This window comes from Lasioglossum baleicum, chromosome 12, assembly GCF_051020765.1.
Source record: "Lasioglossum baleicum chromosome 12, iyLasBale1, whole genome shotgun sequence".
Taxonomy (NCBI): Eukaryota; Metazoa; Arthropoda; class Insecta; order Hymenoptera; family Halictidae; genus Lasioglossum; species Lasioglossum baleicum.
The window spans coordinates 1345740-1360349 of record NC_134940.1 but is presented as its reverse complement, the minus strand read 5'-3'; the positions used below and the strand labels follow the sequence as shown (position 1 = coordinate 1360349).

At 37.0% G+C, this 14610-nt stretch overlaps 1 protein-coding gene across 3 annotated transcripts in view; it reads left to right on the top strand.

Annotated features, from left to right (window-relative positions):
• Nucleotides 1-14610, top strand: part of LOC143214707 (cholecystokinin receptor type A) — a 635098-nt gene that overhangs the window by 183395 nt on the left and 437093 nt on the right. For 2 of the 3 annotated variants that reach the window (XM_076436058.1, XM_076436059.1), the window contains exon 3: nucleotides 5481-6061. The exons of the other annotated variant lie outside the window; for it this stretch is intronic. In XM_076436058.1, the coding sequence (XP_076292173.1) occupies nucleotides 5762-6061 (300 nt within the window). In that variant the 5' untranslated portion in view covers nucleotides 5481-5761. The remainder of the gene's footprint in view (nucleotides 1-5480; nucleotides 6062-14610) is intronic. 3 annotated transcript variants of the gene reach the window in all.

The following is a 14610-nucleotide window of genomic DNA, read 5'->3' as shown; positions in this document are numbered from 1 at the left end:
TTGCTACATTGATATGATTGTACACTCTTCGACTTGTCTCGTGGACGGATCGTAACCGAGAGAGAGTAGAGCGCACGCCGGCCGCAAGGGCCCCAACCAGTGTTGCTAGATGGTACGGGAAAACTCGCGCATGCGCGACGATTCCAGCGTCACTGAAGTACGAAATCGGGCACCTTGGTTGCCCCGCATAGCTTCGCACAATCTTTTCTTCTCGATTTTCGTATGTTATATTAAAATTTGATGTGTATGTACATGTAATATACAGGGTGTCCCAAGACCCCTTCGACTCCGGGAAATGGGAGGTTCCTTAGGTCATATGAAGCAACATTTTCCTTTGCACCAATGTCAGCCGGGGCTTTGTTTAGGAGTTATTAACGAAAAACACGGACCAATCAGAGCGCGACCTAGACGCGCGATGGCACGTTCAGCCCGGCGCGCCGGGAGACGAGCGCGGTGTAACGCCGCGATGCCGCAACGAACAAGAGTTTCTCGAGATTATGTGAATCTTCCCCGATTTGGATGAGCTTTGGATATGTTGTCAAGACCATGATTCTGAACAACATTTCCCTTTACAGTTTTTGTCGGCCGGCTTTAGTTTACGCGATAAATGTAAAAACTTGTAATTGTAAATCGATCGATTGTACTATCTTCTACCCGATTTGGATGAGCTTTGGATATGTTGTCAAGACCATGATTCTGTACAACATTTCCCTTTACAGTTTTTGTCGGCCGGCTTTAGTTTACGCGATAAGTAACTTGTAATTGTAAATCGATCGATGTACTATCTGAACTATCTCCTCTCCGATTTCGATGAGCTTTGGATATGTTGTCAAGACCGTGATTCTGAACAACATTACCCTTTACAGTTTTTGTCGGTCGGAAGAACTTTACTTGTCAATTCATATGGGTGGATCTCTTTACCCGACTTACGGCAACTTTACCTGAACGAGGGAAAAAGCAGAAACTGATTGTATTAAAACCTCACTTATTCAGCCGTAAATCCATTTGCTGCTTCGAAATGTGTGTCACTGGGTCACTCGGTGACGAACTGCACAGATGTCTTCAGGTATACGACAGTACCGAAAGCTAAGGGACGTACGGCCAGGTCGACGAACTGCACAGCCGGTGGTAAAAGGCCTAAGGGATGCGTGGTCAAGTCGACGATCCAGAATTTCACTTTCACTTTCGAATCGATAAATAATTCGTATGTTTATTTCACACAGATGCCTTGAAATTTTTCCACACTCACAATCACTGTTCACATTTGTCAACACATAGTTATGCACTAATAATAATTGCCATATCCCTTGTCCTACTGCACAAATCACAACAATCAGGTAATGCAATCACTAGACTGCGAATTTCATGCATTTGTAGCAAACATGAGTAGGTGCATTTTAAGACACTAGAGAGATTAAAGTAATTTCAGAACACCAATGTATTATTTTCAACTTCTTAAAATGATCACACGAAGAATCAAATATCTGTCTGGCTCCTGTCCCTTGTAATAGCGGCAGCCAACTTTCATTTTACATAAAGATCCGCAGTCTAGTGATTAGATTAAATAATCGTTTAATTAGTTTAAGCAATTATTATTAGTGCATAACTATGTGTTGACAAATGTGAACAGTGATTGTGAGTGTGGAAAAATTTCAAGGCATCTGTGTGAAATAAACATACGAATTATTTATCGATTCGAAAGTGAAACTGAAATTCTGGATCGTCGACTTGACCGCGCATCCCTTAGGCCTTTTACCACCGGCTGTGCAGTTCGTCGACCTGGCCGTACGTCCCTTAGCTTTCGGTACTGTCGTATACCTGAAGACATCTGTGCAGTTCGTCACCGAGTGACCCAGTGACACACATTTCGAAGCAGCAAATGGATTTACGGCTGAATAAGTGAGGTTTTAATACAATCAGTTTCTGCTTTTTTCCTCGTTCGGGTAAAGTTGCCGTAAGTCGGGTAAAGAGATCCACCCATATGAATTGACAAGTAAAGTTCTTCCGCGACCGACAAAAAGTCTAAAGGAAATGTTGTTCAGAATCATGGTCTTGACAACATATCCAAAGCTCATCCAAATCGGGTAAAAGATAGTACAATCGATCGATTTACAATTAAAAGTTTTTACATTTATCGCGTAAACTAAAGCCGGCCGACAAAAACTGTAAAGGGAAATGTTGTTCAGAATCATGGTCTCGACAACATATCCAAAGCTCATCCAAATCGGGGAGGATTCACATAATCTCGAGAAACTCTTGTTCGTTACGGCATCGCGGCGTTACACCACGCTCGTCTCCCGGCGCGCCGCACAGTGCGGACAAATGGCCTAATATTCGGCACTTCTCTAAATTTGGTTATGAATGTATATGTAGGTAATTTTTTTACAGAAAATGATATTTACCAATATAATTAATAAATTTATTAAGAAATTAACAATTTTTATTTAAACAAAAATATATTTTTAAAAACTAACAAATTTAAAACGAAATTAATAATAAATTAACCATATTTAATATTGATAATAATAAACTTAGACAAATTATTATATAATAGTATAAATAAAATTAACAAACTTAACAAAACGCTATTCGCTATCCGAGTCATCCTCGGTACTTTGAATGTGATCCAAAATGAATCATTCAATCCCGTGATCTTGCACATTTCTGATTAAATATTGATCAATTTCAGTAAAATCGCAAGATTTGCTTTTTGTTGTCGTTTCTCGAGATATTTCAATCTCTTCAGATAAATCGTCCACCCTGTATAATTATTGCAAAATTGTATTATGCATAAAAATGATTATTATATGATTATTAATAACAATTTCCATCCTAATACGCATTTTTTGCAAAAGAAATGTATTTCATATCGTGATATACACGAATATTGAATTTTTCTGTGGCGGACAATTGGCAAAATTTTGTACAAAAATCCAAATTTGTTTACGAATGTATATGTATTGGTAATTATTCGCAGAAAATGAAATTTAACGATATAACTAATAAAGTTAAAAAGAAATTAACGAATTTTCCACAATACAACATAAAGGCAAGGTACGGGCACTTACTAAAAAGTTTATAAAATTAAGAGTAGCAGTTAGTTGCAGGCTAAACTATGAAATTCTTAAACTACAACAAGTAATATATCCGAATATGTCGAAATCTCAGGATATTTTTTGCTTTTCTCGAGATATGTTAATTTGAAGTTTTATATGCAAGTAATAAATAAAACCACCGTTGAAAATTTATACAAAAAATAAATCTACTTTATTAAATGTAAAAAGAATGCATATACCTTGGTGAGCATTTTCCATTATACAGAATTATTATTGCAACACTGATTTACAATTAATGTAATATTATTTGATTTTTGGGACTCTAGAGAGTGCGACACATGGTAAAATTTTTTATAAAAATCTAAATTGGTTACTAATGTCAATGCTGTTACGAGCCGGGGCCGCGAGCAGCACGAGTGGCCGGCGAAGGGTTATTACCCTAGGAATATGATATAAATTTGTTAGTTAAGGAACGCGGACGAACCCAATGCGAAATTGGGGAGCCGCTAGGATTATTGACAGCGAGGACGAACCTGACGCGAAGTCAGGGAGCCTCTAGGAATGGAGTCAAACGCAGACGAACGCGATGCAAAACCGGGGAGCTGCTAGGAGGTTGTATAATAGCACAGACGAACCTGATGCGAAATCAGGGAGCTGTTAGGATGCGGACGAACCCAATGCAAAACTGGGGAGCCGCTAGGTTGGATAAATCTCTGTTCGGACAATTGGAATGTCGCGAAAGAACCTGATGGTTAATCAGGGAATTGCTAGGATAATTAGTAAGCCTCGTAACTAGTATAATTTAATTGATACAATCCGAGCGGTAAGATTGTATCATGTGGGGACGTTCAATTACTTGGTTAGGATATTGGACGATAATTATGGGTTTAATGAATTTGAGTTAATTATCAAAGAAGACAAATATATTCTTACTATAGAGTTTCGTTCTACAAGTGTATTTGTGTCGCGAATGAACTGAATTTAGAATAGGAAAGAAATTGAAAGGTGATATTACCTAAGCTAAGACGCACGGTGTTGACGCACTGGCAATGCGGGGGACTCGGAGCAACCTTGTCACTGCCTAACAGATTTTAGACCGAACTCGCGAAATCTGTACGGTTAAACTTTGATTCAAAAGGAACGAACGTCCGATCTCACTGGTAGTTGACTTCCGAGATGCAGCACGACGCGACACTATTCGTGATTACGACAGTACTAGCCCACGAGAGTAGAAATGTAAGGGCTTATATAGCCCTGCAATGACGGGTGGTACTTGTCAGTACCCTTCAAGTGAACATTCGTATTTTGTCAACGACCAGTTGGTCGTGCGTACGTTTGGGCCCTAAACTAACCTAAACAATTATGTAGATTTATCTAGGGAAAAACTCTGTTCGTTTATCTAGGACGGTTCCTGCCAGAGATGATATTGAACACCTGTTCGTCATCCGTAACAATGCAATAGTAATTATTCACAAAAAAAAAAATGTAACAATAAAATTAATAAATTAAAAAAAAAAAATTAACAATATTTATGCATAAAAATTATTGTTATATGATTAATAATATCAATTACCACCTAATAAAACGTTTTGCCAAAGGAATTTATCGTACATCGTGATATACGCGTGTAGTGAGATATGCCACGTTTGTCCGCACTGTGTGACGTGGCGACGAACGTGTTAATAGAGGAGAAATCTTGAATTTGTGGTGACATCTAGATCAATTTTCAATTTCATTTATTCAATTGTGCTATAAATGCATAAAGATCCGCAGTCTAGTCATTATTATTATGCGTAACGAGAAATGTTTGGATGGAGATTAAAAAGAGATGGATACATATGTATACAGGGTGTTTCGTCTAAAACAGGACACCTAAATATCTCTTCAGGTTATTGTGAATGAAAAAATATTTGTTACGTAATATGCATGGTGTCAATGGACCAAATATCTGGCACGAATATTTTTTTTCGAAAGTCATTTTTTTCGGAGTTATCAAGGACATCGATGTTTTTTGATACATATAACTGCATTTTTATTTTATTGTACCGTGTAACTGATCGAAAATTAGATATGTATAATAACATGACCTTGAGCTTAATCTGAAGGTAAAACTTTAATTTTCGAAGATCAAGGTCATTTATCAAGGCCCTGTATACTGTTGGTCCGTAGCTTTCGATGATAACTCCCCAACGAAGTCGCATAGAACATTTTCGCGAAGGAAAAAGTTCCTTCGAATGACCTCAGGCCTCAGGAATCATCTCGTTCAAGGATGTGCAACATTTTTGGAACTATTTGGAATTATTTACGTTATCTCCCATTCGCCCGATTTCACTGTGTCCATTGGACACACTACTACGAGCTATTTATAAACGTAATAAACAGTAATAACAAACTTTTACACTGATTTATTCTTTCATTTTGCAGATTGTGTGAGGAATTCCCTAAGAATGAGCCCGAAGCTAGAAACATCGTAAAAACAGTGAAGTCGATCGTTTACAATCTTCAGCATAACATACATTACCACGAAAGAATCGATTCTAACGATCTTGCCACACGTTTCATCGAAGCGTTCGCGAAGAAACAAATTTTCGCCTCTTCTCCTGTTGATATAATATAATATATTCGGAAAGAACAAATCCGCAAGGTCGATGTCTCACGATCAAGGTGTACACTGGACATAAAATGCGATAACGGACGGCATCAGGATGACGTTTTTCGATTACAATGTGTCTGGCAACGTAGTACCATCCATCGACTACCTCGATAACCTGGACGCAGATCAGTCATTTGCTAACAGCGTATCGCAACCGTCAACAATTAGTTCCGTGATCGTAAATGATACATTACCAGTGCACCCGAGACCCAGTCACCTTATGAAGACTTTCATCATTCCGTTATACGCAACGATATTTCTACTTTCGATGGTCGGAAATTCGTCAGTTCTAATCACACTGGCATGCAACAAACGGATGAGGACTGTCACCAACGTGTACTTGTTGAATTTGGTGAGTAAACTTTGGTGCTGACATTCCTTCAACACTTTCCTGCATTTTTTGATCCATTATGTTACATATTATTATTAACTTCCCGATTTATAGGGAAGTTATTGTAATGACCCGAAAATCGATTTTTTAGCAGATCTTTACATTTCAAGGTCATTGGAATCATTTTAGACTATTTTCAGCAAAATGTTTGTATTTGTGTGCGTATGTATGTCCGTGCGTATGTTATCAAATTTTTCGTTAACGTTTTCCGAAAAAGTAACAACGCGATCAGAATGATGAATGACGCAATCGATGTGCCCCGCTGTAACTTAGAGCTGATTAGATTTTGGTACAATTTGGTCTAGTAGTTTTTTAGTTTTTTCGAAAGAAGTTGATTCAACAATGTAATTTATACGAGAGGACGTAAATTTTCCACCGAAGAAACAAACGTAATTATGTATATATTTAGGTATATTGTTAATAAAAAATTATATACATATATATCTAAATATACAGGGTGAAGCATTTATCCTGGCCACCTGAAATATCTCAAAAATTAAACCTCGGAGAAGAAAATGTTTCAAATAAAAAGTTTAAGTAAAGGAGGGGCTGATGCAGCAGTCATAGCCGTTTTAAATTTTCATCATGTTTTTAAGGTCATTCCATGGTCTACTTAATTTTTTCAAATGGAATGTCCTATTTTTTACATAATAAATCGATAGAGTATCAAATTCTGAGTATAAAAGTGTTGACCTTCATATGTCCTAAACCTAATAGTTAACGAGATATTATCCAAAAAAAAAGAAAAAAGTTTCGATAATATCTGGTTAACTATTAGATTTAGGACATACGGAGGTCAATACATTTTTACTCAGAATTCGATAGACTATCGATTCATGATACAGAAAGTAGGTCTTTCCTTTCATAAAAATTAAGGTGACCTTGAAATCTCCTCTATGCCTCCACCCACGCAGAAAATGTTTGTGTCACGATATGCCACCCTTTATACCGTATAAGTTTCGTACATATAACATTTCTTCATATTATTACAAATAACGGCAATATTTAAAGTGGACATAGTTATTGCCCCACTCTGTATGCAATATATGGAGGATAAAATTTCAATTGAAAGTGAAATGATTTTGATAGGTGATTTCAATTACAATATATTGAATTGCAAGGATAATGGTAATAATTATTTGATTAACCTTTTGAACAAGTACAATGTAAAAACTAAATTACTATCCAAAAGTATAACGACCAATTTGAATACGCAAATAGATATCATTTTTTCAAATGTTGATGATTTAGATTGCGGTGTTTATGAAACATATTTCAGCTATCATAAGACAATTTATGCAACCCTCGATAAGAAGGTTGTCAAAGATAAAAAAGAAGAGAATGTAGAGAAAACAGATGTAACAATCACAAATCAAAAAATGAATCCTGAAAATTTCACAATTTTTGATGAATGTATAATGATCTCGGGCCAGCATATCGAGCAAAATTATCATGAATATGCAGTGCCTGCAGAATGCCTGCAATGATAGTTATAACTATGCTTTAGTAACAGCCGAATGTAAAGAAGTCATAAAACCTGATTGTTATTTACAAGATAAACATATTAATTTATTTCACGAAATTATTAACAGAAATCTAAACGAGCGTGGAATATACAACTTTGCTCAAGATACTGGTTATGCTCGAGCTTTTTTGAGTAATTTACAAGAGATCTTAGAACATGAGACGAATATTCAGATAATATACACTGGTGAAATTGGAGAAAAGGTAGTAGGACATTGGATTTGCACAAGATCTGATGGTAACGGCAATGTACACATTTATGATAGTTTTAATGCTAATCATTTGAACCATGATGTCATAGATTATTTGAATGCCCTTTATAATTATATAATAAGAAATATATATTTCATTTATTTTGCAACATTACTCTGCTATAATAAGGAACCAAGCGAGCAACGAGCATACGATGTTGGTTTAATGCGATGCCATATAGCAAACATTTTGATAAGTAGAAAACTATTGAATTTCCGTCAAAACGTATAATCTTATTAAAACGTACTAAAAATAATGATAATAATATACTGCAACTAACGAATCGGGAAGTTCTTTGTGTGGCTCTTGGAGAGTCACACACTAAATCAAAAACATTAATAGCTGTAGCTATTAGCTGAAGCTATTTTTCTCTCTTGGGAAATCATCAGTTTTCAGCGCCATAGTTATTTAATTATTGCGTCTGTAATTGAATACTTAAGCTCTGCAATTTATAAGAGTTATTATGCATGCTTTAAACTATTAACTGGCACAAATCATTTTTCAATAAAGTTGTTTAACATTAACTAATATGGATTAATCGGAAGCATCTTTGCGTTACGCTCATTATTTATTCATGGAAGCAATTCTTAAAAGTGTTAAGGAGCTTCGGTATGGCACTACTTGTATTAGTAAGGTGTCATATTGAAGTAACTTTGTGTAAAAAATCTTGGCCAACTTCGGCCAACCTTGGCCGCAATTTAAGTTTAAATATAAACTTCTTGAATTTCCAAGAATGAATCGCGCGGAAATTACGATTATTTGGGGTTTAGGGTAAACATTTTTAAGGATATATTAGTTAGTACAGTTAGTTAAAATGAATTGTCTTCTTTTTTTTTAATTTTTAATAATTAAAATTTCTTTTTTTAATTTTTTTATTTCGAGAATGGTAAAACTGTTAATGCCTTCTAAAATGTCTCAGAATATAAGCATTGAAAAGTGGCACAAAACAGGGGTGGTACAACTAATTGTGGGAAAAACCACATTACTCATGCCAGAGTTGTGCAGAATTACAATTGAATTACTCCAGAATTATAATTACAAAGTAATTGAATTAAATTGTAATTCAATTATGTTGTAATTTATAATTCAGATCTTCAGTCAATTAAATTACAATGTAATTCGTAATTGCAATGGAGCACATTTATAAAATACATTGTAATTGAATTAAATTGTAATTCAATTATGTTGTAATTTATAATTCAGATCTTCAGTCAATTAAATTACCATGTAATTCGTAATTGCAATGGAGCACAATTATAAAATACATTGTAATTGAATTAAATTGTAATTCAATTATGTTGTAATTTATAATTCAGATCTTCATTCAATTAAATTACAATGTAATTCGTCAATTCCTCAAAATAAAGAATAAGTTTCAATTATGTTAAATTTCAATAGTTCATATATGCGGAATGCTCGACTGCCCGAAAAATTTCATCGAAAAAGTTATGTTACTGAGGCTGAAATTTCCGTGCATGCGCGAAAAACTGTGGCCTCAATCGGAACACTGCCTACATTAGAGATAGAAAGAGAAGCAAAAATCCTTCTGGCATTCGTCATTTTAGTCAAAAAGGAACCTATTTTCAAAATTTCACCAAATTCTGAGAATGGGCGTAAACGGAAACACAGCCCATGGAATACTGTTCTCGAAATAATTGTGAATGTTTCGAGATGAAATAATTGTTCTCGGCTCGGGTATATCGGTGTGAACACCACACGTTGACTCGACAACCGCGTCTCTTTCTTTCCAATACACTTTTCTTCGTTGCGTTCGAAATTTTCATCGGCCATTACACCACTAAATACAGTTGAAATTATATCGTGTTTGGTACCATTTTGCATTAGAAAAATGCCACGAATATGTTGGCGAAAGTTCCACAAAATAATAATGAAAAATAAAGAAGATTAGTCCGTGCAGAACACGGCTGTTCGACAGTAAACCCGCGGTTACTCTGTATATGAAAGAAAAATATATAAATATATCGCAAGTTCTTCCAAGTCCTGGGCTATAATTTGGAGAGCTGTATTTTTATTATATTATATTTCAATTATATTGTGTTTCAATTATATTGTATTTCAATTATACTGTAATTCAATTATAAATTGCATTTCAATTATATTGTATTTCAATTACTGTTGTGAGCTGACGAGAAGATCCCCGGGGGGGCACAGAGGCAAGAGGGGTCTCCAGCTAGCGCCGCCTACCCCCACCTCTGACGGTCCCGTACTCGCCGCGTGACCACGCCCTTTCAACTGCTACGTCACACGACGCATAGTAGTAGGATTCCCGTATTTACAGAGGCTACGATGTTTCACGACTTACAGCCAATATTCAATGCCGTGAATACGAGGATCCTATTGCAGTCATGAAAAGTGACAATTTACACAAGGAGAATGCAAAGCCTTCGCGTCACAGATTTAGTTGAGACTTTACAGAGTTACAGATCTCGTTCCCCTGATTACGAATATACCCCATTATAGAGGCAACTATTCAGTAATTTTCAAGATATTTACAAATTAAAGTTTTGTGCACGCAACATGTCAGTTTACACAGTTCACTCTTTTACTAATTGTAAGTAATGGTGTGGCGTAGCGGCAGCGAGCTGAACTGCTATGCCGTGGACTCGGGTTCGAGTCCCGTCGTGGTAACTTTTTTTATACTTTTTTTTTAGCTTTTTACATTAGAGACAGAGAGCGAGAGAGAGAGAGAGAGAGAGAGAGAGAGAGAGAGAGAGAGAGAGAGAGAGAGAAGAGAGAGAGAGAGAGAGAGAGAGAGAGAGAGAGGAGAGAGAGAGGAGAGAGAGAGAGAGAGAGAGAGAGAGAGATGAGAGAGAGAGAGAGAGAGAGAGAGAGAGAGAGAGAGAGAGAGAGAGAGAGAGAGAGAGAGAGAGAGAGAGAGAGAGAGAGCTGAGAGGAGAGAGAGAGAGAGAGAGAGAGAGAGAGCTTACAATATATGTACGATTATTAATATGTGCTGTAGAATGTTAATGTCAATAATGATTTGAACATTTTATAATAAGAGTAGGAAAATAAGAAAGTTTTACGTCGTGACAATTTTTTCAGCAGTATTCTGAATTTTGTGCCTACACCGTTGAGTACCCTCACTGAGTACCCTAGGGTACGTCTGATTCCCTCTCTTCGTCACGCGACTCGAGTAGTGGGGGTGACTGCGTCGGCCAATAGAACGCTCTAGTCGAAACTGCGTGTTAGCCTAGGCGCCCCCCCTCCAAGCCAACCAATCGGGTGCGCATTCTTGCCTACGTCACCGCATTCCTGCCAGGGATCTTCTCGTCAGCTCACAACAGTACTCGGAATATCAGATATATCAAATGGAAGATTAGATGTCGCGGCTCGCATTGCAGACGATAAAGAAGCGTCATACGCACAGATATGTCGATCCGAACATTGAAAAAATTCTCAGTGCGAAATTTCTGAGGAGAGGATATCTTGATTCATCTAATATTTTAAAAAATTCGACACTGTTTTCTTCCCTAGTCTTCAGAGGAACTTTTTGATGAAAATCGCGAAGTTCCTCTTGATACTCGGAAGCTTGTTCTTCGATTATTCAGAAATAGTCTGAAATCATTTTTAAGGGAATCGAAATCAGTGAAACGGTTATCGAAGTATTTGTCAAAGTTATATATATGTATATATATATATATATATCTCTCTCTCTCTTTTCCGTGTTTATTGTTCAAAGTTAGTTTCAGAAATTGTCATGCAACAGAGTGGAATAGGCCTACAGGGGAAACCACATAAAAAAACGCATTTACAATAGTACCTCAATGGTAATGTGGAAACCTATTGATACGGGTGTCGCCCCAATGCGCCACGCGCAGTTCATACGGTCTGGGATAGGTACGGGCCTGAGCTGCCTCGAGGACTAAGGCCGTTACGGGGAATGGGACGTGCGGTCGGATAAAAGAGGCGGCGCTAGCCGAAAACGGCCTGCAGAGTCTCCTCCGTGCCGACCACTGGTCTAAACCTAACTTCTGAAGAGAGAGCATCTACATAAATATCGTTCAAAAGATATCTGCCTGTTTTCTTTATTACAAAATTACCTTGCAAAATACAATTTCAATTTTCAACAAATCTTTTTCCACGTAATGTAGTCAATTAATAATTGTACTAACTTTAAAAAAAAATTAACTCTTTGTTATAACGTTTAAATTCCTTAACAACGTATTCGCCACCTATTGAAACAAAAAATTCTGACAAGTTCTAGTTAATAGCTTTTTAAATAAATACAGCATGTTATATTCTGCCTATGCCAGGCCTGGCAGGCTCTAGCATAGGCGTCTCCTGAGGTGTAGGGGGGAGTAAAAGATTCAGGGAACCCCTAGCTTGGGAACCCCTGTGTTAGACACGATCCCCGGCGCTTAGCCTTTGTGCGAGCCTCGCGAATTATTGCCAGACAGTCACAGACCAAACTAAATGGTCCAAAATGTCTGACTGTCACTGGCGAACCAGACTAAACAGTCCTGAACCCGGCGGTCATTGCGGCTCGGCGGTATTCGGTGCGTTTAGACTCGGATCGGGTTCGGCGAGATCGGTCGCGTTTTGGCGGTACATACCCGGTGCGACTGGATCGGTTCGGCGACATTTTTATGACTGACAGAAATATTTAACTAGTCTCGCTGAAATATTATAAATATTAGGAAATTCTTTCATCGTTTAATTTTCCGTCCACTGTTTATTTTCGATCATACTTTCTAAATTCTTTCAATGCAATTATTTAAGGGAGTATGCAACTCTGTAAGCCTAATAAAATGGAGTAAATCTATCATTATTTTCGGATATAAAAATACTGTGAAGAAAGATTTCTTTAGGGAACATTAAGGGGGTAGACTTGTTTTTCCAGGATTACAAGGGTGCGGAATGCGCGTCCTTATTTCTGGATAATACAAAGGTTTTTCAGTAGTCGAGAACGCGAGATAAATGATCGATCTAGGCCGCGATCGCCCTCAAAAGTCCTATTTTTTCGTTAACCAGGCGTAATTTACATTATTCCGTAACGTAATTAGCATTATTCGGAAGCATACAGCTGCGCATGTACACTCCGCGAGAAAAAGATAGCACACTATCCAATTATGTAAATATTCGCAAATATAGTTGAATAACTACAGCTTGTCAAATGTAGCTGTGCGGCTGAATGTCCCCCGCAAGGGGAAATGATCCCGCTGCGCAGTGGTAAATAGGCGGAACTTCACAACGATACGTCACCTGTCAAACGATTCACGTTGCGACAGTTCAGTTAAAAAGTATAGTGACACAAGTGTATTCACACAAACATATAAACAGTTGTTTTGTATGTTTACTGCGGTAAGAAATAATGGACAGTACGCACTTTTGACGAGGTGTGTACTTTACCGTTCAAATGTTGCATCCTTCTCTCATCGAGTGCGGTCTTTGTTTTCTTCTGCGCATCCCTATGAATTTGGTCAACCGCACAGCTACATTTGAGAAGCTGTACAGTTCTCGTATTGTACAGGGTGTCTCAAAATTCCTTCAAGAGCCGGAAATGGGAGGTTCCTCATGAGATCATTTCCGGCTCTTGAAGGAATTTTGAGACACTCTGTATATCAGTGCTCTGTTAATAATAGGTTGTATCTGTGCAGAGTAAATGCTTGTTTTACTCTATTTACGAAAACGTAAACAGTAGCGCTAACTGCTCCGTCAACGTTATTGCACAGTCAAATTTGTATGTATCCAATTAGCGTCAAGACGTCAAAGTGTTCAGTAGGGTGGACCTTACTTTTTGACCAACGAATTTTTTTCACGACGCCCCCCAGAATGGTTCTCTTTGGTGAGAAAAAAATTTGTGCAAAATTTAAGATCGATCGGATAAAAGGATCACGTGGCGCATTTAAATTGAAAATTTTGAAAATTTTGAAATTCATCGTAACTATAAAGTATTATATATCGTTGGATTTGTAATTTTTTTCTAAATAAGAATATGGAAAAATTATATGACCTTAATTTAAAAAAAAATAACGATGACCTTGAAATTTCGAAAATTTGATTTAAAAAAAAAAAATTTTTTATGCCATTATATTTACCATATTGAACAATGCAACTTTTTCCTCTGACATTTTTTCGTAGAACCACAAATAACAGATATTTAAACATATCCATTTATTACCTATGACCGAATATAATTTATTACGTTACCTCCAGATGTACCCCGTGGACCTTAAGTCCACTTTTTTACAATTTTACCTATCTTGAAATTCATAAGCGCACACCCGGGAAACAGATGTAAACCCTCGTTAAAAATTTTATAACAACCCGTACTTAAACTCCCACTCCTATTCCTACTCCTATCCTTACAAGTTTTTCCACCAATTACTTTCAACTCCATCAACCAATCATCACGCTTTTTCAAACAAACGACATCCACACCGAAGTAAGATTTAGATGTATCAGAGAACCACCGATTAGATCTGTCTGAGCTAACGAACTGTAATCATCAGTATCGAGTAAGCGAACATACAACCTCAAGTGTTGTCTTTGATCAACTATCACCTCAACTTACAAAATCGGACTCGTGATCATCGTCGTTCAATCCAGATTTGGCAGACGCGAGACGTTACAGTAGTCATACAGGAAGACTACTCAATTTCTATATAAATTGAGAAGCCCAATGGAAAGTAGAAGTCGCGAAAAACTGTTCTTATTAGAACATGATGAAAATCAGATAATTGACGCTATGTTGCCATCGAAACGACAAGTTT